Source organism: Nesoenas mayeri (genome assembly GCF_963082525.1).
Source record: "Nesoenas mayeri genome assembly, chromosome: 1".
NCBI lineage: Eukaryota > Metazoa > Chordata > Aves > Columbiformes > Columbidae > Nesoenas > Nesoenas mayeri.
The window spans coordinates 25,111,123-25,134,915 of NC_137541.1; the positions used below are offsets into that span (position 1 = coordinate 25,111,123).

A 23,793-nucleotide genomic window follows, 5' to 3' on the forward strand; every position below is an offset into this window, starting at 1 on the left:
CCAAATCTTCCAAGTGTATATATTTCTCTGGTTTTACTATCATTAATACACAGCTGCTTGAGCTACATCTGTTCCAGCTTTTGGCAATAGTTCGAGCAACTTTGCCTCTTCTCTCCTTTGCATCCCTCCATCTTCCATTTTGACACCACAGAATTGCCAGGGCATATCTTGATTTCATGAAGTTTTCAGAAAAATGCCACATGTCCCAAACTCTCTTGGTGTGCATGCAGCCAATCAAGAAAGCATGTCATAAATCCACCATGGTCCTTGGATTGTCACTCAGGTAGTGGCACATCTCTAGTCCCCGCGCTGTATTGAAGAGAGGCTACGTGCTGACTAGTTCCCTCTTTCTTGCACAGAGCCTGCTGAGAAGGATTTCAGAATAAACTTGATTTATTGGACCTCGGACATGATATGGGGACTGAGAATTTGTTGCATAGTCTTGCAGTTGTGATGGTTTGCTTTGACTGACGAAATATTTCCCCAATGTATGGTGCCTTGGTAACGCCATTGTTATGTGCGGACTTTCTTCAGAGGGATCGGATTTCACCACCTGCAAAATAAGTGACAGATGTGAGTGCTTTCTGCCTGCACTTAGAAGGATGCACAGCTGTGTGTACAGAAATGCAGAGACAGTTCTACACAAAGCAGGTCTTGATACTCTCACCTTGAGCTGCAAGTTGCTCAAAACCAGTATTTTAGTGGGCAAATTCATTATGTTAGATACTAATTAAAGTGCAAGATCTTATTTACTTAAGCCTTGAAATCTAAATGTAGAGGCCCATTGTAGTCAGCTGATTCTATAACGCCTTTGTATATGAGACTTGACTCTTCATTAGGGACAGTTTATCTGAACAACAAAATTTGTACTTAACAGCTGGTCTGTATATTTACCATGGGAAAAAATAAAGTCAGGACGGCCCTAACTTGCAGGAAGGTTTAAATACTGCTCTGATCTCATGCACTTGAGGAGCATATGCTGTGTCTCAGCCATGATCCCTGTGAGAATGTCTTACCCTCAGGTCTTGGTGCAAACCTGGCCCAGCTCCATGTTGAGATGATAACACTCATGTGTCATGTTCCTCCAAGAAGGGAGTTATGGTGCGATTTAATTTCCCTCTCCCTGGGACATTACACTAAAATAACCAAAATGTACTTCAGTAACTTAGTACAGAAGTATGCTCCTCTTTAGCCCTCCCCAATATGTGTACAGCTCTGGATTATCATGTTCAATTTGTACGCAATAAACATATGCCCATGGGACTGACAAGAAAGAATGTGAAAACTATGGTTGTCAGGAGTCTCCTGTGAGATGCTGAAGGTCTTGTCTCAGTGAACATACAGTTGCTGATGAATAATGAAGCAGCTTCAGTAGAGACAAAACCTCAGAACCTTGCATAGAGGCAGGACTGAGGACTCTGACCCAGGCACTCTCAAATACAGAGAATGAAGAAAAAGGGCCAGGTGGTTAACTTATTTATAAAATAGTAAATATATTCTTTGATAGCTCTGATACCCATAAGTTTTCCCACTATATCCATCACAGCAGATACTTGAAAAAGCAGACCTCATCTATTGGTGCATAGATTTATGCACAAGCAAAGTAGCTTTTCAAAAATACAATGTATATTTACTGTCACTGAGCAATCGGAAATAATGTTCACATGTAGTGAAGCTCATAATAAATGAAACAACTCATACAAAATTAAATGCAAGTGAAAGATTAACGTGCATAGGCTTGAAAGTCTGGGCAGAGAAGCTATGAGGGAGCTGGCTGAACTGAAAAAAAAACACAAGGAATTATCCATGTAAAAAATTAAAATATCCTCTGATTAATTTAATACAGCTAAGCCAACTGCTATTATTTGTTTTCATGAAATTACTGCAGGTTCATTTTTCTAAATTAGAGCCTTAGATCTTACAACTATTTCAAAATGATGCCACCTTGAACCAATCACCCAAACTGCATTCCTGTTAGGCATAATCTCCCAGGAATGCAATCTAATATTCATGCAGCAGCCAGCCACTGATTAAGATACCAAAATCACAAGGTTGCTAGTTTCTATGTTGTGATCATGATTCCATTGCCATTAAATTATGAAATAAATCTGAATTAAAAAATAGATTCCATGAAGGTCTTTATAAATGTGGGCCAATCTACTTTTCCATAAGCAGATGTGAAGAATGAGGTAATTAAAAATCAGGTTTGCATATGCGCATAGAACTAGAAGTATATTTGGGCAGAAAGTGCCAGATTTTTGATCCCACATTGGTAAAATCCCTTTGTGAGTCCAGATCCCTTGGCAATCTGAGAGAAGATTGTAGGATCTACAGAGTTGCAGATTTCTGTGCTATCAGGGTGACCCAAGGCCCTATGAAGTGGGTTGATGGGAACTCAAATAATATATCAGAACAATCAAGGGAAATGCCTTTCTGTTTGGCCAGCTAGTGAGAATTAAATGGGAACAGTGGAATGCATTTCAGATCTTCTTTTCTGACTGCACAGAATGGTCAGCCCTCCATTCCCACACAGCCATGCTTTAGCTCAGAGGCATTTACAGAGGAGTTTAGTCTTCTGGGAATTTAGAACGTCACTTTTTAAGAGAAAGAAAGTGAAAATACAAAGCGGTAGATTTAATCCATCTCATCTGGTTTCATAAAACATGTACAGTTCTGGGATTTTACACAATGTTCTTGGCTCCATCCTCGAAGGCAAAATGCCATTTTCCTAGTGCAAGCTGCTCCAGCACCTGATGAAACTCCACTTGCCAGGATGCAGAAATAATTTGATGACAAAACTCTGAAAACTAATGAGGTATCAAAAGCATTCAAGGACTTTCTTTTTACTTTGCTCAAGGACAGAGTCTGGTTTTTGGAGGCTGATAGCTTCTCCCGGGTACATCTATGCCTCTTTTAGGCACAATGACCTCTCAAGACTCGTTAACAACAGTTCTGAGAGCTCAAATTCTCCCCTGATCCTCCCCAGAAGTGCATACTCTCTGTTGAAATTCCTCCGACAGAGAAGCAAGACCAAATCTGCACATGAGCTCATACAAAATGATGGAGGAGTGCATGAAAAATGCTGACGATCGATCACGCCCTGCTGTTTTCCACCCAGTTCCACACAAAGCATCTGAAATATTTCACTTTGAAGTTCTCTTTTTCACTCAAAAGCTCTGTGGAAATGGTGAACAACACCAATGACCCATGAAGACACTAACATCTGGGTTCTAGACAAAAAAGGGTCAATACAGCCTTCTGGGTGAAACAGGAGGAAGAATTTTCTCCATGCATAAATACCTGCCCTGTGATTTACTCCCTCTTTCCCAGCTCCATTTGGACTGAGCTATGTTCGTGCCTCTTTCATACTGAGCAGAGCAGATTAAAGGATCGGTTAACTAACCACACCTGCCGAGTTTGGTCCCAAGGCAGGACAGAGGCCAAGGCAATGGGCTGAAAACACGTGAGCTGCTGAGGAGCCTGAGGTGGAAACCAGCTGTGAGGTTGATGCGAAGCGCGTGAGGCCAGATGGGTCTGATAACACTCCCAAAGCTGTGCTCAGTCCCAGTAAGCCTCACACTGGCAGAGACACGAAACCAGTGGCAACTGTTTTTTTCCCCACTCTCTTTTGGGAATGCATTTGTTGTCCGGTAGACTGGCTCCTATATTTCTGCCTGTGATATTTAAGGAGAAAAATCAAAGCCTTATAGTTATTAATATTTTTATTCTGCTTTATGTAAAGGCGACTGCTGTGGTGAAGAGAACTAAATATAACCCACTAGCTACAAGAAAATAGTTAGGATTTCTATGTTAGTCCTTGGCCAGCAGACACTGCAAGGACACTCCAGAGCCTATGATTGAATTTTATTTTCGCCACCACCAAATTTCAGTTTGTTTGGTTTAAGCTACTCCTAGGTTTTATTAACTACAGTATATTTTGTTTTCCAGTGTATATTGTGGGTGCCTGATGAAGGAAACTTTATTTTAAGATCTTTTATTTTTTGGGGTCTTTAGGGGAAATACATCACAGCTGTCCTGACATTTCTTCACAGCAAAAATTAGTGTTTCCACTTTAATTCCTGGCATCATGGTCCACCTTTGTACCTGTGAAGATCTATGGAGCTTCTGTGCTATCCCTGCACACATCCACGTCCTATAACAGTTTTGGCCAAGAGTGAGGCTTACAGAAAAATAGTCATGACTTGGCAAAATAAGTAGAGGGATTTTATTCTTCTCTTGAGAGATTCAGAAAAAATTTGGTGGTCTCTCTTATTTGAAGTAATTTGTTTTGACAGAAAACAAATTCCTAAATTCATGCTGGGAAAATGCTAGCATTTCACTTGTGTGGGTGGTAATCTATTTTAATATTTGTGCACTTTTGATAACTATAATTAAAAAAAGTTCTAGGATTTTGCCCATAAGAATTAACTTTTTGCGTTCTGTCTTCTAAGTGACAGATCAAATTGCTTGCATCATTATTCTAGTCAGCAAGCAAACTCCTGAGATTTCTTTGCTTCTTACTGGCTTAAAGCTCCCAGCTGACTGTAAAACACTATAAATTATTAACTCTTGGTTTCAAAGAGATATCTTTTATTGAATCTTTTTTTTTTTTCTTCCAGTTTTAACTTTTTGATAACAATTTCTTCTCATTCTGTATTTCATTCTGTGAAAGAACTTGCACCTGTCATCTCTCTTTTGATCACGCAGAGGAAATGTAATCTTCCCGTAAGATAAGACAGTTCAAGTTTTATGGTCTGAAACAGATTTTAATGGAATAAATTGTGATAGTTTCCTACTCTTTTGTTAAGCAGACAATCCAGATTCAGTTAATAAGTATTAATATCCTTGTAGCATCACAGGGTATTTCTTACTGTGCCAAATATAACTTTATCTATAGAGGTACCAGAAGGCTTCTCTGTCCTTGTATTCATTGAGGAATTCAGGCATGGGCTTACTAAGGATGTCTGAGTGCATGATTCCAGTTTTCACTGAAGAAATATTGTTTACTGAGAATCAAGAGCTAAGCACCTGGACACGTATGAGCCTCCTTCATTCCTCAAAGCTTTTTCTGGTTTCCAAAGAGAGTCATGTAATATTTGTGGGTCTTCTTTAGGGCAATGAATGACATGTTTGGATTCTCAGCAAATGATCCCCCGTAATAGGAACCTGGGAACTTGGCTTCTATACCAACAAGCTGCTGTCATGAGTATGAGGAAGGACTTGGAAGCTACAGAAATAGTCTGGTGGCTTTGGTGACACTTCTTTAAGTATCATATGCAAAATTATTGTCATCAGCCTCATGGCAGAGGACACCTGCTTGCTTCACTGCTCAAAAATTATACTCTCTGTTTTCATTTAGGGTCACTTTCACTAAACCTGGGGTGCACTTCCTCCTTTGCTGTACATAAAGCACAAGAAATACAAACCTAAGACAGATCCCTTCTTTGCTGATGCAGAAGAGCACTCGCTATAAAAAGACGTACCACATACTCGAAATACATCTTAAAGAAAACCAGAAAAACTTTAAATATCTTGTTTTTCAAACCCATGCTTTCACTGGTTTGGCAGCCTCTGGGCTGATTTTGTGCCTAGGTATAATAATGTGTTTGCTTATTTATTTTTTATTTAAACCATTGACTGCTGTCATTTGTAGTATATTGTGAAGAGGCCTTGACAAAACTTTGAATGAACAGAAGAACATATTCTCAGTTGCTGTACTCCTATATTTTACCATGTCACAGTTTCACCAGTCCAGTAGCTATAAAACAGAAGACAGAATTTCTATAGATTTCAGACCAAATAAATCAATAAATACCACAGCAGTTAGATTGGTCTTTCAATCTTAAGCTCCATTTAAATGTATCTCTGTTTTGATGGGAGTCTGATGACCTGCACAGATAGGAAGGCTTTTGGTAAAACCCTGTGAGACTGAGGTATGGCAAACAGATAAACTGTGCCTGTGCAGAAGCAGTAGGGATGTGTAATGCAAAGCAAATAATATAAGAACCTGGAAGCTGTGCAACATCCTTCTATACATGCTACTTTTGCAGAAGAACATGCTTATTTTTATTTCAAGGAACCACCACTGCAGCAGTTCTGCCCATCCTTGGGCAGCATCTTACTATGAACGGTGAGGGACAAGTGCCACAGTACAAACTGTTTTTATTTAGGCCTACCTTTGAGTCACAGATGCAAACCTCATTGTGTACCCTTTTGTTTTGAAGCACCTGTCAGTTAAATTCTCTCTTATATACCTGGGAATGATACAAGCGTAAACTATTACCTCATGGAAATGGCAGCCGCACTTCCCTTGCAGGAATTCTTTGTAACGGCCCATGGTGATGATAAAGGTGTCAACAACTTCATAGCCGAAATTTTTTGCTGTATCCAGAATAACCAAGTTTTCATTCCACAGGTTTTGCACTTCTGCCTGCGTTGCAAATAAAATATTGCAATGTCTTGTCAGAAGGACTGTTTAAAGGTTATTGTGTTCTGCCAAGGAAATCACTAGCAAAACTGTATTTTGAATAAAGCAATTACATTATAGTCCAAATGTGAATTACTATAAATTTACTCTTCAAAACAGCTGCTCCTCCAAGACTGCTGTAGACTTTTGCAGAAATTAGACTTTTCAGTATTTGGGCAGCTTCTTTCACAGGAATATTTCAATGTTGTTTAAAATATAATTACTGGGTAGCTGTTTTTAATACGTACTTAGCTAATATAAGGTGTAGTTGGGAAAAAAAAAAATATCCTGTTATAAAGTTCTGAAACAAATGGTGAAATTGTTCCTGTGAAGAAAAATTCAGCTTCAAATCAAAGTAATTGAGACTTGATTAAAAACAAGTATAAGGCCCTGAGTATCTTAGAAATGGTTATGCTGAAGAACAGATTATTATTTCTCAAGATACTACAGGAAGTCCAGGAATAGAAAAAAGCCATAAATTTGGCAAGCTGGTGGATTTGACACTGAAGATAGAAGGGCTTTGAGAGTAGCTGGGTTAATCCAGAAGTCTAGAGCACCCAAATGCCATGGGTAATTTGGCACATTATTCCAATATTGAAAGGGAAAAGAAAATCAGTTATGCACTGTAGTTGATTTCTAGATATTTGTAAATCTACTGGATGAGAAACAGAAAAAGGTAGTCCTGGGAAGACTTTAATACTCTTTCTATCCTTGCCCCACCTACCTTCAATCAAAGTTCTGCTTCTTCCTCCTAGGACTGAACTCTGCTGAAATCTATGGCAGGAGTTACAACAACGTTCATGGCAACAATTTCTCTACTGTATCGTAATTTGGTCATCCAGATAAATTAAGGAAATGGTTGGAATCAGTAAGAAGACATCCAGTAGAGACAAGGCAAGTAGTACTAACTTAGAAATAATGGGTAAAATCTGACAGGATGGCCTCTATAGCAAAAAGCCGAGAGTAGCAGTAAGCCACGCACTGAATACAGCAGTGTGTTACGGTTGCAAAAAGACATGGGTGCCAATCCCTAGTGTGATAGGAGTGCTGTATGTAAACTGTGAAAGCTAATAATTTTCTCTTTTCGACACCAGTGAATAGCTGGAGCATTACGCGCAGTGTTGGTAGGCATCACTGTCTCCGTTCTGCCCTCTGGCGCTTCCCAGCCCCATCTTATCCACACATTTATATGTTTTCAATAGAAAACCACCATCCAAATTGTAAATAAAAATATTTAACTGAATGAGTTACACAGCACATTGAAATGAGTCCATCTGTTACTCTGAGAGTCTTGGATATGATTTAAGCTGATTGTAACATCCAATTAACATACAAATAATAGGCTAGATTCACCGGTACATTCCAGCTGCTCTGTGATGTTCTGTTTCTATAGACTGGTTAAGATAGATTTATAGACAGCCGTGCAATGCAGCCACACCAGTGAATCTAACTCAGCAGTAACCACAGAGGAAGTCTGGTGAGGGCTCAATCTGCCTATTCCCAGCTCAATTTCTCAGCTTTAGCAGCCCACTCGATATCAGGGCTTCTTCTCGTTCTTGGGACAGCTGACTGACCATGGAGTCTCGAATGGCCCTCTGATTGCAGGGAAACTGATTTGAACCTGTATTAGCAAACTGTATGAGTGAATATAAACACTCGTTCTTTTTTCCACTTAAGGCTTGCACATCAGAGGTTCTAACATATTTTGACCAGACATCAAAATTATTGCTGAAAGGACAAGTCTTCCATGAAAATGCACTCTAAATATACTGTAGCTTACCTGTGATAGAGAATGTATTCCATCCACCGGGAGGTGAAAGCCCATTCCTATGGATTTAATAATTACCAGGATATTTGACAGATTTTCCCTGTTTGGTAAATTAAAAAAAAAAAAAAAAAAAAAAAAAGACATGCATTTTACTTAACAGACACAGCAAAAGATGCTGCATTTTTATTTTTCCAAAGTCACTTAACTGCACATCCATGAGAAAACAAATGAAATATTGTTTCTCATAATTTATCATATCAAGACTTTGAATAACACCAAGTACATGACATTACCTGTTCAACACCTTTTGGATAATTTGCAGGTGATTGGAATTAAGCCACTGAACACCACCTACAATTAATACAGTCTGGTCTGTGTTCTCCAGAGGACGTGATCTGAAACCCAGAAAGGAGAAACAACACGTGTTGCCTTAAAACAGATGGCAAACATTTTAACTGCATTGCGCTGCATTTCAGTGAACTGTATCTGGCATCCTGATCAGAGGCCTCATGTCATTTTCTGCTATTTTTCAACCACACAATACAGCCTGCACACATTACATTTAATTGTTTACTGACTTTAATCGTAAAATGTGTTAAACACATTTGTGAATATAACAAGAATACAGATGACCTAGCAAGAGAGCTTGTACGGTACCTCTGTAGCAGCTGTTCTAGTGCTTTCTCAAAAGTTGGTCTCTGGTTTGCATTCATCCAAAACTGGGGGTAGTAGGAGTAACTGATGAATGTTTTCCCCTCGTTGATATTGTGATAACATTTAACATCATGAGTCTTTTGCCATTCCTGAAGAGTCTTATTCACTCTTTCTATTAGGTAGTACATCATCCCTCTGTTAGTTGAGTCACCTATAAAAAGAATCTTTGGATGGAAAAAAAGATATGACCAACTTAGAAGTTGTACACTCCAAAAAACAAAAGCTACGAAAATAATACAGCTAGTCAGGACGCTTTTAAACTATTTTCATAATGTTCAAGAAAACTCTTTGTGAGCTGCCAGCTCTCGAGCCCTGACATCTCAATACTAAAATTTTCCTTTAGCAAAATCAATGCAATCAAAACCAAAAAGCTATATTGTTTCGAAGATAAAAAGTACAAGTTATAGATGGCTATAGATGCACAGTTAGTCCTGCATTTTTCATCTTTGTTGATAATTTATTTTGCTTAAGTTTATATTGACTTCCAAGTGCTAGAACAGAGCATTGCATGATTGCTTGCAGCTTCCTGCCTTTCTTCCTCCAGTTTTTAATGTGGTTTGTTCCTACAGAGCACATCTCAGTTAATGTCTGCCTTCCATAAATGTTGTATTTACACCAAAGCAAGACACACTCACACACATCAATAGATGCAGCTGCTGCTTTATTTGTAAAGAGACGGTCTTTCTGCCATTTCAGAGAGGGGAAAAAAAAGGGGCTATTTTGCTAGCAGATAATTTGAATAGACCCCTGGCATGTGTGATGTGACCACCAGGAAGTATTATAGCCTGAAGGGAGTTAGAAGTGCCATCAGGACAGCAGAAATACTTCAAGTATCAGCAGTTTTCATTGGGCTGCTCTGAACTTGCAAACGAATGAAGAAGTCAAATCTGGGCTTGCTTCTTGTCATTCTGTAGACTCCCTTGGCAAACCAAACATCTCTGTATGTGGGGACCACATAATTTAATGTGTGGGTTTTTTTAATGTAATTGCCCTATTTTTAGTGGGTATGACTAGCATTTCCTTCTGCTGAAGAGAACATGTAAGCAATGACAAGATTCCAAAAGAGAAGAGAACCCAGGTTCATTGTGGTTTGCCAGGGAAACTATGTACATAATCAGTTATTACCACAGTCACCTCAGACAGAAATCCACATAGAGGAGCATAAATGTAAAACTGCGTGTCAGAAACTCCATAGAGCCATAACACAATAATAGCCCTGTTCTCTGCACAGCAATGTGTATCTTCTCCTATCTCCTCTGGCACTCAGGGTAGTTGGCATCCTGCAAGTTGGGTTTTTGTTTTTCAGTTTGGTTTGGAGTTTGATGCTTTACCACTTCCACCTTGAATATTTGGTTATGCAAATAAAATTCAGACTGCAAAGATTATGTGTTTAAGAATACATTTCCAAAGCTTGTCTTAGAGATTTTACACGGTGAAAGCATTTTGGACTTCTCGCATCCAATATACCTCTATTTATCTATTCTCTTCAGGAATGTCACAATTTTAGTGACCGATTCCAGTTCCCACTGTGAACCTGTTGTGAGTAAAAATAAACCACAACAGTGTATCAATGATGGCTGCCACAGAAAAGCAGCAGTTTCAGACAAACATTTCCTGATCTAGTGCAAGGGCCAAGAATGGGCATGAGAATGGTTTGAACATCCCAGGTCTTTCCTGTTGTGGGCTGCAGAGAAGCCCTTGGTAGGTTATGTATGGTAGCAAATGAATTAAACCAAGCACCGCCTGTACTGCACCTCTCAAAGCTGCTTCATAGAGTAAATCCTTCAACAGCTGTTGTTCATGCCTGGACTATGCAAGTGCTTCTCTCACATGTAAGGGGATTTCCAAGTCCTTTTACATTGTGTCAGAAGAAACCTCTTTAAACTAAGCATAACACGACTCACAGAAGTCAAGAATCCTTGGAAGGACTGGTTGATATTCTCTCTTTCCCTCTCTAACAGACACAAACATGTACACCTTTAATTACAATTAGGAAGACAGTCCACACTTACAATATGTCCTAATTCTAAAGTAGGTTAACTTGAGGTTTTAAAACCCAATTCTTTTAACTTGCAAAATCTCTTAATCTCTCTAGTCTGTCTATACCCATGTCTCTTTAATCTCTGTTTCATAAGTCCATCACTGCGGTATCTAGATGTATATCTATTTAAAAAGCAGTTCTCAGATATTAGCAGCCAGGATATAATTAACTTGCAATGTGGGTGAGAACATTTCTGTTAAAACACAGAACAACATTATCAGAATAACAAATAGGCTGTACCGGGTTACACACATCGAGCAGTCGGCAGAACATGCTGGATTGTTTCTGTTTGACTTCTAATCACATATGATAACATTTTTTTATCTCTGCACACTGGGACTTCAAATTGCAAAGGCATATTCAGCTATTAATTACATTGATTTGGCAGATGTGACATGTCTTGTGCAGACCTGGTTAAACACATTTTGTCGTGGTATGTAGACCATCACGAATCATCTTTCAAAGCATCCACCTTTTGCAAGTCAGCTTCATTTACAGAAAATGCTTAAAAACCCAAGGGCTAAAGTAAGTGGTGTATAGCCTCATGAGAAAACTTATATCATTAAACTAAGCCAAGAGAGAGCTTAAATGAATCAGAATAATTATTCAATGTAATTGAATGTGTGGTACCTATGGCCATATTTATTTCTATACAGTTGCATGAACTTACTATATCCGTGCATGCTATGTAGTATTTATTACAATATGGTTTGAACCAGGGACTGTGGGGATGATTCTGTATTCAGCTCTATGAGAACAATGAGTAAAACGATGGCTCAGGTGTGTAGAATATGCCATATCTTGTTTTCTTTACAGTCTGGCACAAGGCAGACACTGTTCAGGTTAATGGGGGATTTGTCTGCAGGATGACTAAAGGATCAGACATACAGAAGGCTATAATTTTACCAGACAAAGAACAACACTTTCACGCAGACAGATGTTCTCAGTGTCTTCTGTTGTAACTGTTTTGTGTGAAAAATTCCATTATAGCTTGCAGGCTTTAAAAGATTGTGTAAGCATAGTGGAATTCACTTCTTAACTAGACCTATCATTATAAATTAACCACACTTAGGAAATTTAAACACCTGTAAGTCCAAAACACTACTTAAGTCTAAAATATTGTTAAGAAATTATAAGTTAAAATTCCTGTTTTAACAGCTGAATTTTAAGTACTTCAGCAAATATTGCCTTTTCATATTTCCTGTTCTTAATTACACATGACTCAATGGTATTTTATTATAAGACTAAACTCTGAGTAGTATTTCTTAATGATAAACAAAATACATATGCCCCCACTATTGAGGCCAGCTTTCTATATGCTGTTAATTGGATAAATAATTACCTGTTAGAATTCCTTTTCCTTCATCCATTTTTAAAAGTTCTTGTACAAATATCAAAGCATCATATCTTAACAGTATTGTATAAATCTTACGGCAAAAAAATCATTAACCACAGTTACAGAATATTTTGTTGAGCCAATATAATACAGATATAATATTTTTATTATGATCGCCTATTTCTTTTATTCAATTAGGATGTACATATGGGGCTCCCCAAGAACAACACGGTCTGCATCTCATTAGCTTTAGAGTTTAAAATAGAGGAGAAAAAGGACTGCAAATATTAAAAGTGGACTGAAAGAAAATCAGTCAGAATCACGTTAGCCTCAACACTTCAAAATTTTGCTCTTTACTGTGTCTGAAATACAAACATATGACTGACTAGTGTTGCTAACACATCATAAAGCAAAACAAGGCCTTATAAGCTGTTTTTGTGGATGTATATTCTTTCTCTCATCTCCACCAATCTGAGTGTTATTGTTTCACTACAGGTGGTCTTAGGTTTTCATGAAACAGAAAACAACTTAGCTGAAACACAGTTTTATATGCACACAAATTAAAATGGCAATTAATGATGATGTGAAATCAATCAGAAATCACAGCCAGGGAAAATGAATTTCTGTTATAGAGGAAGGAGATGACTGTTTTAGAGATGAGCTCTGAAAAAAATAAATCAATTTTAATAAAAGATGTGAAAGTAGCCTGCAGTTAGAAAGTATTTTTTAAGTTTTTTTTGTGATGTAGATAGGAAAGAAATGCTCTCTTTGGATGACCATAAACATATTTCAGAAACACTGACAAATGCATAAAAGAAATTAATGAGCAAGAGACTTAACTGAATGCTGTATTTTACTGTTGTTTTATAAAATGTGCGAAAATCAGAATGATTGCACTTAAATAATTGATCTTACATGTGCTGCACTTACACCAAAAAGGGCATTCACTGTACATCTTATTTCATCAGTTGCTGCAGTACACTCAGACCAGGGACACAGCACAACAATGGTTAACTCATTGCATGCTTCCCTTCGCATTCATTAGAAATAGAAAGACAAGCAGGCTTGTTTTATCTTTCTTTCTTTTTCTTTCTTTCTTTCTTTCTTTCTTTCTTTCTTTCTTTCTTTCTTTCTTTCTTTCTTTCCTTCTTTCCTTCTTTCCTTCTTTCCTTCTTTCCTTCTTTCCTTCTTTCCTTCTTTCCTTCTTTCCTTCTCTTTCTTTCTTTCTTTCTTTCTCTCTTTCTTTCTCTCTTTCTCTTTCTCTCTTTCTCTCTTTCTTTCTCTCTTTCTCTCTTTCTCTCTTTCTCTTTCTTTCTTTCTTTCTTTCTTTCTTTCTTTCTTTCTTTCTCTCTTTCTCTCTTTCTCTCTTTCTCTCTTTCTTTCTCTCTTTTTTCTCTCTTTTTTCTCTCTTTCTTTCTTTCTTTCTCTCTTTCTCTCTTTCTTTCTCTCTCTCTTCCTTCCTTCCTTTTTTATTTTTTTTTTTTATTCTTTGTTTTGTTTTGTTTGTGAAACTAATAGGAAAGTATACGAAAAGCGCCTGCAGCTATCATAGTTGAAATTTAGCAACAGCATGTCAAATAACATCTACTGTTTAAAAGAAAAGACATAATCACAGACACTTCTGTTGTTTATAACGTCTTATCATGACATTTTAACCATAAGAAGTAAAGCCAGAAGGTCAGAATCCTGAAACTCTCCCCTTTTTTTTTGTTAGGCCAAAAATCAACGACTTCAGTCTAGTTAATCACAAATGCCACTAATTGCTTTACCTTTGATTCCTGATCAAATGTTGCATGACTCTGACCTTTTTATGAAGGGTGTTCAGAAGACAAATTTGATCATAGAGGGTTGTTAGTGTTTTGATGGAAGGTGTGACATCATTTGACATGGGGATGCTACAGCTATGCACATCTCTGCTTTCCTGAGGAAGGACTGGTAATTATGCAGGCTGTATGGAGGTTTTATTGCCTTAGTTCCAGATAAACTTTTAGCAAGAATTCAGGTGCAGTGTATGTGCAGAATTCAGATCCTGCAGGTAAGAAAATGGTGCTGGGGTAGGGATAGTTCCTGGTGACTTTCAGTTCTGATGGAACAATTTTGCCTCTGATGCTGCAAAATGTAGGTCAAGTTACATCACTCTTTCATAAAGGATTTTTAACTTCGGGGACCAAAGTTGTTACACAAGCTGAAGCTGCTCAGTGTGGCGGCACACTACATAGCCCGGAATGCAGGGGCACAGAGGTTGGTTGGGCACATTTTGAGAACTGAACATGAATGAGCTCTTGTTCTTATCAAACTTCAGCAAATGACAGTATAAATCCAACAGTATTCTAGATCATCTCAGTGTCCTCACTTGGGTTGGTTATTTTTGCCCTTATGGTTTGCACTTATGGTCTTTTTGCAATCTGTGTACATTTCCGATGTTGAAACTTTCATCTTATTTTGATACAGAAACTATGACGTCTTTAGTTTGGGTGGAAGTCAGTGATCTCTGTAGTGCTTAAAGTCAAGGTATATCATGGTTTTAAATGAATATAATAAAATAGGAAACATGAATATTTATAGACGGTTACCAAAATCTCTTGTATAATAAAAACGTATTTGTTCACAAAAATTATATACTACTGTCAATTCAATAGCTCCCTTATAAAAGATCCAGATCTCTTAAACATATATAGTAGCCCGTTATAAAACTGATGTCAAAAGTCTCTTTCAGTTACAACCTGAAAAAAAAGAAAATTTCTATTACATTGCTTAGACTGTGTGAAGTAATTCTAAAGTTTGCCATAATCACAGACAGAATTGGGACCTTATCACTCAAGCTGAGGACCATTTTTTACTCATCTGAGTTAGGTATGAAGAAAGACTCTCAGTTATTAAGTTCTACTGACACAAGAGAATTGCTCCAGGCTCTAAATTTATTTATTTGGTGAAAGAAGCAAAAATACTATTGCAAAATACCACACAAAGTTAAAACCACTGCAAAGTGATGACAAAAATAACATGAAAGATAAAGATATAGGAGAAGGATACCAAAAGGGGAACATGCATTACGATGATGATTTAAAAGAATAAACCGGTTAAAAGGACATCCATGCAAAGGTAACAGGAGTGATCCAGCAGATTTCTACAGAGCAGTGAAGATTATCAGACAATGATGGAAGACTTTTGCAAAAGTTGCAGAATAGGGAACAAGTGCAATTAGTTTAACAGAAGTTTTTCTTGCATGGTGTTAATGTAGTTCACACAGGATCTGACACTCATCTGACATTAGATCAGCGACCTCAAAGAGTAAGAACATAGTGGAATTTGAATTAAGAAATCAAGCTCACAAACATTCATTTCATATACTTGGTTTTAATGGACCCTTAAGAAACACTGTCCCATTTTTGGCACCGTTGAATGTAAGTGGTCAAATTCAGGAGGTGGGAATGTCAGCATAATCCTCCCAGCAATACCCTGGCAATCTGCTTCCATAGCAGCATATTGTTCCCCCACGGCGCTCCAGTTGTCTGACCAAAGGGTGTTTGCTTATTGAAGCAGCCCAATGTCTATGCAAATTAAAGACCAAAGCAAAGCTTTGGTCTTTTTTCCTGCGGTCAATCCAGAAGTACTTGTTCTGTACATGAGGACCAAATCAAGCTTCTCCTCTATCATATAAACCTAAGGGGTTTTTTTAGAAAAATATTTTAGGAGAAGCCCACAGCTATATAGTAATGGAGAAAACCACAGGCAGAAATAAAGCCAAATGCCCATGAAGGAGCTTGTGCAGGACAAGAAATGATCAGAAAATATAGAGGAAATGTTAACCAAAAGACTATTATTTTTGTATTTGTCTATATACAAATGCTCTCGGATTTTATCAAAATGCCACTCTTTGTTACTATTTTCTTAACCTAGACAACATGCTATAAAAATCTTTATAACAATTATTTACTTACTTTCTGGATATTTGTATCCTCAGTAAGGTACCTGAGCCTCAGACCAGAGTGCTCTCAACAGTTTTACAGTCATAGCATGCTTATTAAGGAGACCTTGTGTTTCGAAGCAATCACCTTAGAAGCTTCACTACAAGAAAAGAATGTGCAAGAAGACTTGGTAAGATTAGTGTGCACAAGCAACGCCATGCAGTAGGTATGCAGCAGAAGAAACCCAACTTGCACGTCAAGTGTGAGACAAACTGAGACAACAATGCAAATCCATCCTCCATTTATAGTCCTTATATACTCACTGCAAGTCTAAATAGTAACCATGTACACCAAAGGTCTTGAAACTCCACTGGTGTGATGTAAGCTCCATGTGAAACGGCAGCAGACAAATGTGACTGCATATGAGGCTAAATTATAGATAGTGGCTGGTTTTCATTGCTGTGGATTTTCCATCCAAATCTTTTTCCAATTCTGATTAAAAGGGATTTTTTCTTACACATCAAACATAAGATTGTTTTTAAGGCTTCAGGACACTAAATATCCAGGTGAATAAAAACAAATAAAAATGTAAAATCTATTACATACCCTTCTGCCCTCCACACAGCGCTGGAGCTCAGGCTTGGCCAGCACAGAGTGTTGGCAACCGTGGGGCTGCCACGTTATTTCTCTCCAGTCACAGGTCCTGTTGTCAGAGCAGCTGAGACAAGGGACGATCCACTGCCCTGTAAAACAGTAACAGGATGTCAGCATCTCCTCTGTATTTTTCTGACTAGCCTTATTATACAGTGAGATATTTTTGAGTGTTTTTTTTATGGGAGTTTTCTCTAAATTAAATGCCCCTCAAACTTTTGAGGAGACTGTTTCCTTCCTTTGTGTTATTGCCCTTTTGATCTAGCAAGGATGGGAGTTTTTCCTTTCCATGAAAGAGCTGCAAATGCTTGAATTTGACAGTAGTGTGTGGGTTCATTTTTCAGTTCACATAACTTTTCTTGTAGCAGCTTGTCCTTTCTCAACAGAAGGCATACGAGAAAGGGAAAGGGGATGAGGAGGCTGGATAGGAACAGAAAATACTCACATTCAGAAATGTATGAAGACAAGATTCATTCTCGCCTAACACTAAACATCTAAAAGCTGGGTGGTTGATTGAAGCTAAATTATGAGAGCTTCTTGACAGAAACATGGATATGAGATTATACAGATAATGTACAGGTGAGAGAGGATGACTTTACCTCAGAAATACTGATTACTGATTTGTGAGAGTTCAGAAAACACCCCAGACTATGTGAACACATTTAGGAGGGTTAAAATAAGGTGAGGTGAATAACGTATGTGATTTATTGGAGTCTGATGCCTATTTTCAAAAATGGTTTTACACATTAGGAGTATAAAGCGGAATTACAAAAATTCCTTGGGTTTTAGGCATTTCTTACCTAAGGTTGAATGGTTTTGTAATTTTGGTTCTCTGAAGCTATTAATTTCCAAAACCCTACATGAAGTCAGAGGTATTTAGGTTCTGAAGGAAGACCGAAAACTTTTGAGTTGCCTTTATATTCAGATCAACACAAGAAACACTTTTCTGACCCGAACAAGTGCATCCTCTTGACAATATCTCCCAGTGTCAACGTACCTCTGCCAGCCAAACCCACTTTGGCCTCTGATTAAAGGCGTTGCACTAGGAAAAGTGCAGAGGCGTCCAGGTCCTTATGTCAATGGTATCAGACCTTGCTAGCACAGCCGGGTTTCTCATTGCAGCCCAGCAAACAGCTCCAAAAGCAAATGTTTGGAGAGCTGATCCTGGAGTTTGTGCCTGCCACTACTACGGGGCAGCAGCTCAGCAGCCAGCTGGGTGGTTTTGCTGTGTGTGATAGATTGCTGCTACACAAGAAGCCACAGCAAAAATCCAAGGCTGCTGTGGACATTTATCAGGCCAGGGACTGAGTGGGAGGCTGAGTGAAGCAACCCTGTGGGATCCCAGCACCTTGGGAGAGTCAGCTGTTGCTTCAGGAGCAAGGAAATTTCCAGGGAGGCAGCCTGTCCTTGCACTGAACAAAAGACCCAAGCAAATGTTTTGGTAAGTAGCAAGACAAATACTTTTAGCAGATAAAAATGTCCTTCTAAATGAAACCATCAAGAATTGTTTGTTTGGGAGCCTGCACTGGTACATCTAAGGGCAGAATATATCCCACAGTGTTACCAACACACAGTTCCAGCTTCTGTGTAGCCTGCACAGTTGCACCTACTTCTCCCTTGTGCAGAACATGCTTATCCCACCCTCAGCTACACTTGTAGATGAGGTGAAGCAAGTAGCAGCAGACAGGACCTAAATAAAAGCCTGGACATTGACTTTATCATGCTGTGGATCAGTAAACATAACCCAGCTCCCTTGGTTCCAACAGGTGCCTCCAGAAGGCTGCTGTTGGGCAAGCAATGGGGTTCAGCACGATGTAAGGAGAGGAAGGAGGGATGGTCAGTTCCATCATGCTAGGGTACAGGTGGGGAGATGAAGCTGCTCAGTGCTTCTTGTCCAGATGAGTCCCAAACTTGCATCACCTGTGTTCTAATCACCTAGCTATTTGTCTTTAAGGATAAGTCTCATCAGCTGAGGTTTTGAAAAAGATGTAGCTCAAAATTAATTAGGATGGGAATGTAGCATGATTGTAACTTGATTATTTATTTGGAGATATCCAAACGTTGGTCCCTGGGTGAGATTCTATGTAGACTTTTCATCTAGGCATTACAGTGAATCTTTATCAAAGTGCAAGGTCTCTGATGACACAGCAATAGATGCCATGCAAACACCTTTATTTTATTGCTTTATGCCTTTTTGGTAACAGGGTAGGGACAGAATGGTTGGTTAGTTTGAAGTCTGGATTGAGACTATGTTCAAAAAACAAATGAGTTTTTTCCTCACATAATTTTTCTTTCAAACTAAATATGTAAACATTCTGTCAATGTCTATAACAGCCAAGCCTGGCAGTATTCAAGAAGCATTTGGACAATGCTCTCAAACACGTGATGTGAATTTTGGGGTTGTCCTATGCAGGGACAGGAGTTGGAACTGATGATCCTCGTAGGTCCCTTTCAACTCAGGACTTTCTACAATTCTATGATCTGAGATCCTTCATTTTATGGTATTTTCTTCTTAACATCCTGTACGTTTATGAGCTGATCTGGTTTTAGGTACTAAAGCAGAACTGTATAAAATGACTATCCAGAGGCTGAAACATCTGAACAATAAAAGTTTAAATTTTGGCAACTGAAAGTGACAAGTGTCTCTTTCAAATAGTGTTTGATTTATATTCAATAGCTCTCTAGGTATATTAAGAAAAAAAAATAGGTCCATTCTTGGCATATGCTAAAGGTTAGTGGAAAATGTAAAACAATGAGAGAACAAGGACATATGGACATAAATTCATCCTTATAGGAAGCACTGACATTTAATGCTAATAGAATAGTTGCAGTTTTTATATTTATATGGATTTTTAAAATTATGTATGTAAATTTATGCAATTAATGTAATTATTATTAACTTTTCCTACTGTAACTTCACAACAGTTAGTCAATACATTTTTACTGAGAGCAAGAAAGAGAGAGCTGCTGTTACTTTAAGTTTATCCCCAAATTAAGAACTGGTAAAGACAAAGTTTTATGAAAGCCTGTAGGTAAGAGGTTTTCCACAGGAGGAGTGAAAGTAAACTGGATTTTTGGCTCATTAAAGCAGTTTTTCAGTTGCGTACATCCATCTTTTGCTTAAGATAAGAGATTAAACAATGCCACTGCTCCCATAAACTGTTTTCCTAAAATGGTATGTAAAGAAATATACTTAAAAAACCCCAAACCATTAGGATTGTTTACCTTGTATTTTAAAAACATTAGCTTAAATTTAAAAAGTTTTAACCAATAATGGCTATACACTTAATTTGATAGTTTTGTTTCTTCTGGACAGGGCTTTCAGCCTCTTTTATCTTTACTCCAACTTTCCCATCTTCGTAGCCACAGATACACATATTTTGCTTTCAAGAACAAAATCAATGTATTTCTATAGTGCCAAACAATTATCCACATAAAAAGAAAAAAAAAAAAGCTAAGCTGACAACTCAAAATATAAATATTTAACCTAAATTGATGAACTGATGCTAAAGATAGCTTGTTGAATTATGACTAGTTTACTTTTACATTTGGTGTCTATTTGGCTTCCTAAGTCTTTAAAAACATGTTTTATCCATGAATCTGTGACAGACTTTTTTTCTTTTCTTTTAGTTGCATCTGTGAACATAAAAAAAAATATTTTTAAAGAACATGATTTTGATGCTACAGAAAAAATTGCCTCAGGCCTACAAACTTATGTCCAAACTGAAATTTACTCTCTGTAATCAAAGGAGACACTCATTTAATTCAATATCAGTTTAAGTCTCTGCTGGACCTAAATCCAGGTAGTCGTTGAATGCGAAGACAGAGCTCCTACAGAATTGTGTTAAACTGGGTACAGTCATAGAAAATGTGGACAGCTGGATACAACTAAAACACACGTGTCATAGCAGTGAGGCAAAACATTAGAAGTGAGGCTGTGATCTCTTATGCAGCAGCTTTTGTAATTGTTTGCACATGAAATTTCCACAGACTGCAGTAGCCCAATTCATTTGCAGGAGTTTAGCACAATGCTGGGTTCTCTTGGTCTCTGTCAATTTATTTCTCTCTCTGAGGAGCCAAACACATGGTTAGTGGTTGTCGACTTCTGTGTTATTAATAATGCAGCGATACTGAACAGAGAGGTAATTTTCCTATGATAGCCCGGTTCAAATGCCATTGAATCAAAATGTATTTTCTGAAGTAAAAAAGGATTTTTGTAGCTACAAATACCATAAGTTCATGCCATGATCCAAAAAAGATGGGAAGAGACAAACTTCCCCTGTTGAATATTCCAATTTGTTTTGTTTTTTTTTTAAAAAAAAAGCAAACCACCACACAAAAACCCAAAACAAACCGAAAACAGAGAGAGAAAAAGTGAAAGAAATGATGTGAATTAAGGGCAGAGCTTCCTCCAAAGCAGAGTGCTCTGGTGATGAAGATGGGAGGCAGCAAGTTCTGCCTTTGGTTAGACCCTGAACTACAACCTCTGCCCTGCATCAAAGGACTAGAAATGAGGCACAAAATCCTGGTTGTACTGAACTGCAAAGCAGACTTCTAAGTTTTATCTTTAATGTCAGAATTAAGGTTTCATCTCTATCTCTGCCTATGTCTGTACATAACACAAGCTTTTGCCAGCATAGGTACAGTTTTCTGTGATAGTACCACGGTATCCCTATACAACTAAGCTTTTCCCTGGCATAAGAACAATGTATAACACTGCCTTACTTCTGCAGAAGTTTTGGATTTTCTTCTGAGAGGAAACAAGACATTGCTTGGCTTCTCTGAAAATTCAATTTATTTAAGTAAAAGAGATGTTGCTGTTCTGGCTGTGAATTTGCAATTGCTCCCATGCGTGTTAGGAAAATGTTAACTGCCAGGCATCGGATATCCTTCAGTTGTTACAAATTTGGAACAATTTTCCACAAAAAGCAATCCTTTCCAGTTCCACTTGGAAGTTGTGACGTACATTAAAACTATAAAACCACTCATTGCCAGATATTGCAAATCCCAGTTCTAGGCTTAGTAGACACCGCTTGGCAATCTTTGCTTTATAAGCAGAATTTTTCTTCTTTGTTTAATATACTTGTCCTTTGAGACTACAACTCCTGAAGTTTGTTTCCATCTAAAATGTGTATAGTATTTGCAAGAAGGCTGTAAAAGACACTTTCTATTTAGCTTCACTTAGCTAGATACAATATTCAAAAGAAACATGTTATATATCAGGAGAAACAGATAGTCTGCCCCAGAAAGACTCTTCTGTCAGTTTGATTTGGGCATCCTAGTCAAGAACTTTATGTCCTGATATAGTAGCATAGGATGAGTTGTGCTTCTTTATGATTCACAACTTGCTATGTGATTAAAATATGCTGCCAGGTACAACAGTGTCTCACCTGTATGTTTCCTTCATATAACACAAAATTAATACATGTATGCCTGTCTGGTTCACACAAAGTGATGCATTCAGGCAGTTCCCACATTCCTTCTACTCTGTATTGATTATTTCATGAGTTTTTGTAAATTTACTGCTGTGAGAAGCGGCTCCTATTTATGGCAAGATAAAAAATACAATTGTGTTAGGAGACCATACAGGAGTGTGGAGTTGTTTTTCATTTGTCTATTAAAGAATTGAACACAATTACTTATTGTCTAATCCAGCAACAAATTCAGCTATGAATAAGTTTGCATGCCTAAGTTGTCTTGTGGATTACTCAGATTATTAAAGTACACTTGCACAAATCTTCATGTATCTGTGACCTAGATGTCTGTCTGCTGTTCTGTGGTGATCTGGGTTCTCATGCAACCAAAGAGATGTCTTGATTGTATTGGTTATTGTATAATGTTTGACTTGTCCATCTTGTTTTTTAAGGTCTCAAAATGTGAAAAAAACACATGCTTTACTGTTGGAAAGTGTCAACTGGTCTTGTGTTTCCAATATAGGAGCGGAAATATAAAATTCAAATGGCTCAAAATGTTGTGTTCATTTTCTAATGATAATTTTTGTTTGGAGGAGATGATACCTCCCATTTAGAATAAAGAATTTTTATTTTAAGTTGCTTTGATGGAAATATTACAATGTATTTTAAAGGCTACATGACAATAGCACAAGCAGTGGTAGATCACTGATTAGAAACTTGTTAACCAAAAATTGCCTCATAAACGAATTAACCTGTTTTTAAAAATCTGTAACTATTACAAGTGATTAGTTAAATTTATTGTGTGTAGGTTATTGCATGCCCACAGAAAAGAGGAAACATTCTTTCTAGTTTTACTTTGATGAGGTGCATGAGTTTCTTTTCAGAAGAAAGATTAAGTACGAACCTTTTGTGTCTCCAGCGTCACAGGTCTTAAACACCGTCTGTGAAATTGCTGAGAGGTATTCATGAGACAGAGGCTGCAAGCCACAGGACTCCTCTGGACGAATTCGAGAACCACAGTCCTGAATTAAAATGAAATCTGTGAAAATGACAGCACTATACCCATCCGTATGACTTTGAAATCCTCTTCAAGGTCATTTAAAGAGGAAAAAAGTTATTTAGGGTTGGTTGGTTCTGCAATTCATTCAGCCTTTGCTCTTCAAGACATATTTTTATCATGAAATTCAGAATCCCTTTTCCATTCAGACAATGGTTTTGTAATAAATCATCCCAATCTGCAGTAAATGTATAAGATGCTACATTTCCTAAAGATACAAAAAAAATTTTTAAGTCAAACATATATAATATTCATATAATGTTGTGTTGTCTCTACTTATTGTACCATCTCTACCTATTTGCCCTTAGCAGTTTTCTATGCATATCTGCAGTCATATGGAATACATTTCTGTGATGAAATGCCCCAAATTCACTTCAGGAGATACAGGTGCATAAAGAAAAGAGGAAAAAAAAATGTCAAGGGAAAAAGGTTTGAGCT

General features: G+C 37.7%; 1 protein-coding gene across 1 annotated transcript in view; it reads right to left on the bottom strand.

Annotated features, from left to right (window-relative positions):
• Nucleotides 1-325: 325 nt before the first annotated feature.
• The window catches only part of CPED1 (cadherin like and PC-esterase domain containing 1), a gene marked incomplete at both ends in the record, with an annotated part of 145,322 nt that continues 121,854 nt past the window's right edge, over nt 326-23,793 (bottom strand). The window contains 7 exon segments of the mRNA XM_080364016.1: nt 326-553; nt 6,284-6,430; nt 8,247-8,334; nt 8,528-8,629; nt 8,892-9,112; nt 16,840-16,976; nt 23,203-23,320. Of these exon segments, the coding sequence (XP_080220142.1) occupies nt 326-553; nt 6,284-6,430; nt 8,247-8,334; nt 8,528-8,629; nt 8,892-9,112; nt 16,840-16,976; nt 23,203-23,320 (1,041 nt within the window).